The 5,664-nt window shown below is 37.2% G+C and overlaps 1 protein-coding gene across 1 annotated transcript; it reads right to left on the bottom strand.

The window, feature by feature from the left end:
- Positions 1-508: 508 nt before the first annotated feature.
- LRFN5 (leucine rich repeat and fibronectin type III domain containing 5) lies at positions 509-5,403 on the bottom strand. The gene is made up of 2 exons (XM_054722557.1): positions 4,019-5,403; positions 509-1,451 (listed from the first exon to the last, which is right to left on the bottom strand). Exons 1-2 carry the CDS (start codon positions 5,401-5,403, stop codon positions 509-511), a joined length of 2,328 nt encoding a protein of 775 aa, XP_054578532.1.
- Between the last annotated feature and the right edge of the window lie 261 nt (positions 5,404-5,664).

The following is a 5,664-nucleotide window of genomic DNA, read 5'->3' on the forward strand; positions in this document are numbered from 1 at the left end:
ATTGAGAGAAATAGGCAATCTATTCACTGAAAAATACCAATTAGTCACAGGTGTTCCTTTTAAGACTGGAGGAGAAATATCATTATTTATGCAAGACTTTATTTTTCCTATGACAACTTTCATTTTGTGATCTGCTATTGCAGAACCTGGAAGCCAGTTCTTTTTGGGAAAGGCACTGCTACTATGTCATGCTTTTTTCCTAATCATTCATATATATATATGTGTATATATATATATGTGTGTGTGTGTATACATGTATATGTATATATACATTCATATGCATATATATACATATATATGGATATATATATACATTCATATGCATATATATCCATATATATGGATATATATATACATATATATAAATTTATATATAAATAACTGTATCCTAGAAGGTTTATACACCTCGGTTCTATTAGCCATGTGTCAGAGAAAAAGGACTGACATTTCAAATTCCAACTTCCTATGTGAGTTCTCAAAATAATTTTTTCATTAAAAAAAAAACCGGTTACACAGTGCTTTCCAATATACACTCAGAATTTGAAAGAGTTGTTCTTCCGCTACGCCCATCAGCACTGTTGGGCTGAATTAACATCACATTCATAGACATGCTTCTTTTAGAAAATAGTCCACATGTGCTCGGTGAGTTAATATAACAATAATATTCCTTTAATTCTCCATTCAGGGAGTACCTGTGCCTTGCTCTGGACCTCTCAGCAGGCAAAGTGAGAAACTTACTTGGCTTTGAATGTGCTCTTTTAGATGCAGGCCCCTCTGTGACAGAATCAGGAGGTCGACTAGCTAACTGCAATGCAGTTGAGTTGTTCCTGTTAGTGTTTTGGGACTCAACATTTGTGACAGCTTCATTCTGTGGTTCGGTACCTGGCTTTGTGCCTGTCTTTCTTTTCTGCTTCTGGGACACAGAAGTGCTTGAAGTCCAGGTAGGAGGCAAAGCAGAGGTAGTGGTAGAGGAGTCCTGACTTGAACAAACTTCTGAAGATTGTATCACACTGTCACTGGCAACTTTACAACATGGAGCATTGTCTTCATGCCCCACAGCTTGCTTGGACATGGACTGGGGCAGCGTTACACTGCAGCCTTGCATCTGAGCCCCATTCGTTTGAGAGTAGACATTGCTGACCTTGGTGACCTTGTGTTGGCCATTATTGTTACAAACCTTATACCGGATCATTAGGATGATGATGAAAACCAGCACGGATGCTACAATTATTCCACCAATAATAATAATCATGGTGCCTCCCAAAAACTGGGACTGCATGAAATGGCATCGCACGTAATCCTGTTCTGTAGTAAACTGGATGCAACCCACGACTCTTGTGGCAGTGAGAGAAGTGATGCCATCATCATATATTGCCAAGACACACAAGTCATACATAGTTCCAGCAGCCAGGTTATTGACAAGAAAAGTTTTGCTCGTAGGAGGTATCATTCTGAGGGACAATGGAATTTGTGTTAATATTAAAAAGAAAAACATATATACACACAGAGTCATTATGACTTCAGCTCTGTCTTATTTCAGTGCTCATTAAGATAAGCTCAATAATAACAAACATGAAATATGGGGAAATGATCTAATCTTATCCCAGTTAAAATGGCTAAAAGTTAATGTTGTATTCTGCACCATGTCTTTGAAAAGCTTATCAATGACATTGCTTGGCAAAGCAGAAGTCCAAATAAAAGCCACTGCTGAGAAATAACTTATGACAAATTGCTTTTGAAAGGTGTGACTGTGACATTATCAGACTGCTAAACAAATCCATTTAGCACTTACAACACCTCTGTGACTAAAAGCCAATTTGAAGGAAAGGAAAACACTGACAATCACATTAGAAACCGGAATGGAAATGCATTTTGGAGTATTTATTTTCCAAATCCGTTATAAGCTGCTATGGAATGGCACCCAGTAAAACTATCTTTAATAAATAAGATCATTACTAACATTAAAGTATTTTTAGGAATCTCACCCCTCTCTTAATCCTTCAACAGTTGGTTCCCTGTATGCTTTTATATGAATATGAGGTCGATGAAAATGTATGTGTGATATCCTATAAACATGAACAGGTCAAGGCTATTTACCAGAGAGAGCATAAGTCCCTCGACCTCTCCATTGTGGGATGATGGAGTTACTTTCAAAACAGTTTCTAAAATTTGATGAGTCTATAGATATCTCTGAATCCATTACATTACAAAAGGCTTCTGTGGAAGACTTTTCCACTAACTCAGTAGTAACTTACACTATGACCAAAACTTACATTTAATGTGAAAAAAAAAAGGCTGAAAACTCTATCTTTTCCTAAAAGAGAATTTTGGAAAAACTTAGCAATACTAACATGTTGTACAACCTAAGCAATGCTGTCTAACTGTACCAGGAAACTCTTAGGCCAGAGTATGTATTTGTAATTGAAATCACCACCATTTAGTGAGTGCTAACAAATAACAGACATTTCTGAGCATTTTATATACCTTATAATTTAATTTTTACAATGACTGTATGAGGTAGGCATTATCACAATTTTATACATGACACACATTAGGGACCGGATTTTAAGCCATTTCCTTAAATAGAATTTAATTGTCATGGCAGGATTAAAATCTTGGAATTTAGAAAACAGAAACTAACCTATTTCACAGAGTTAATGTTTAAAACATATAGAATGTGTAGTAGCTACAGGAAGGTAAGGGGATAGAGGTGGATGCTTGTCTTTCACTGTGGGTTAAATAACTCATAGCTCAGGTGAAGAGCTGAGTATAACAAAGACCCAAACTATTTTATGCAGACTACATGAATCATAGTCTGCATCCCATATATCTAGTAATAAGAGAGATATTAGAAACCATTTACTCTAATCTCTTCCTTTTAAAGATGAGGAAATTAAAACTCAGCCAGGGAGAACCTTGCTCAGGATTGATCACATGGCTAGCTGGGCTAGTTTTGTTTTTCCTACCAGCTTATGCTCACTTTAAAAAGCTTATCTCATTTCCATACACGAGGAAAAACCAAATTATCTTCAAGAATTCACATAGGTATGAAAGAACGAAGTTGATCTGATTTCACAAAAGATATATTTCAAAGCCATGATTTTGCATCATTTCCCAGGATTAATAAGAATCTATCATGAGTGAAATTATATGGAGGGATAGAAAGGTATATTTCCAACTGAAAATTGGACAAGATGTGACTATAAATCAATGAGGCTGAACTTTAGAAAAACATACCAGAAATTCTTTAGTCAGATGCAAATTCTCTTCATCAATGTCCTTACAGGAGATTAAATATTTATCTTCAGTGATACTCTCACTGCTCAAAATATGTGTGAAGTTTCCCTTTGGAACTGTCTTAAGAACCAGTGTATATGAGACAATACAACACATACACATAAGTCAATCACTCAAGATATCAGTCTCATTATTTTATAGTTACATCCTATTTTTGACCAAAAATGGCAATACCCATCTTGATCACCCACCTTATTCATAAGACTTGGCTCCAAATGGCTTTTGCTTGTTTCCAAAATTCAAATTCACCCTCAAAAGACGATGATTTGCCACCACTGAGGATATTCAAAATAGTATGACGAAGGTTCTAAAGATAATTCCAAAAGTGCTTTGAGCAATGGCAGCATCATTGGGATAATGGTATAGCCTCCCAACATGACTTCCTTGAAGGAAAGAACACTCATATGGATATGTAAGTTCTGGTATGTTTTTGACTTTTTAAAATAAATCCATCTTGTTCTCTGATAGTCACATCTCTTAGAGGAGGGGGGAAAGTAGCCATAATATTAGATATAAATTTAAACTCTCTAAACATAACACCACTCAAAATAGTTTCCCACATGAACTCATCTTTCACAAGCCTCACATTTTAAGCCTTACACTTAGAAATGAAGTCATATAATTACAATATAGTGTAGCACTGACAAAAATATCAGAATACCATAAGAAGCCCTACACTAAGATGCATGGCCAGTATACAAATTTGCTTAATTTTTCTTACCTGTAAACAAGGGTGTCATCATAAGTACCATTGTACTGGATTTGAAACATACGTATTCCAGGAATATTTCTTTGAAAATTGAATTTAAGTAACGCCGTAGATGACGTTGCTTCCGCCACCACAATTTTATCTTGACTCATTTTGGTGTCACCATTGCTAGTGCTTGCATTAGAGCCTGACTTGGTAGAAGTTGAAATGTCTGAAGAACCAGGGTCAGGCTCGTGGATGTGGTTTGTACTGTTCAGTAAGTGCGGGAGCTTAATTATGTGGAGATCCACTGTCTGCGTGGCTTCCCCTGCAGGATTGGAAGCAATGCAGGTGAAAGCACCCGTATCCTTTACAGTTGTGATCATGATGTCCAGCGTTCCGTTATCGTACACCAGAGACCTTGTTGCGTTTGAAATCAGCTTCCCTTCAGGAGAAATCCAGTGAATTGCAGGTTCGGGGTCTCCCCTGGCTTTGCATCTCAGGGTTGCCCTTTGACCCTCCAGGACTCTCATCTCATGTGTATGGCGAGTAATGAGAGGAGGCTCACACAAAAACTCTTCCTCAGGAATTGACCAAAAATAGCGACCAGTTAAAAGTGCTGGGGAAGCACAGGTCTCTAGGTCATCTTCTCTGGACAGACGCCTCAACCACAACAACTCACAATTGCAGTGCAAAGGGTTGCCACCAAAACTTAATGCAAAAGTAGACGGGTTTATGATTCCTGAGGTCACTAGTACCTGAGCTCGCTGAAAGAGAGGGTCAGGTGGTAGCTTCTGCAATTTATTGGATGTTACATCTAGCCGCGTCATCTTGTGCAAGTGGGAGAAAGTCCCCTTAGGAATGTTATCAATCATATTGTGATCCAAACTAAGGGTGTGCAAGCTAACCATCTTCTCAACAGCATCCCAAGGAATTGTCTCTAAATTATTATAGGACAGATCCAGCTCTTCAAGGGCAAAGACATCATCAAATGCTGTAGATGAAATTAAAGTCAGCTGATTGTTGTTCAGTATCAAATGATGGAGATTGGAAAGCCCACTGAACATATCATTTGTAATTTTAGTCAATCGGTTGCTATTCAAATGCAATGCCCTCAGATTTCGTAAGTCAGCAAAAGCATGCGGTGTAATAAAACTTATTGTATTCCTGGATAGAGTCAGGTCCACCAAGCTGGTCATATTGGCAAAATCTTTCCTTTTAATATTTGTAACAAAATTGTCTGCCAAGCGCAGTTCCACAGTTCTTCTGTCAATGTTTGGTGGAACAAATAAAAGCCCTTTCTTGGCACAAAGGGTTGCAAGATTAGGAGACAAAATCTGACAGACACAACGCTTTGGACAGATCTGAGCTCTCACTGCTATGCCAATGAAAAACAGATAAAAAAGGAATTTTTCCATTGTAGATCAGATTTAAGAGCCTGTAAGAAAAGACAAAATGTAGAGTTAGCATTTAATCATTTCACCAAGGTTCGAATTCCTATTTGAATAATCTTTTTTGTCTCAATTGAAACACAGAAACAATTTATTAATTTGTTTATTTAACAAATAAGTATAAAATACCCACCCTGGACCTGAGGGTATTATGGACACTAAGATACCAGTAAAAATATACCATTTATGGCCTCATGGGATTTAAAATCAAATGGGGAAAAGAAGACA

The sequence above is a fragment of the Eptesicus fuscus genome, chromosome 2 (genome assembly GCF_027574615.1).
Source record: "Eptesicus fuscus isolate TK198812 chromosome 2, DD_ASM_mEF_20220401, whole genome shotgun sequence".
Classification (NCBI taxonomy): Eukaryota; Metazoa; Chordata; class Mammalia; order Chiroptera; family Vespertilionidae; genus Eptesicus; species Eptesicus fuscus.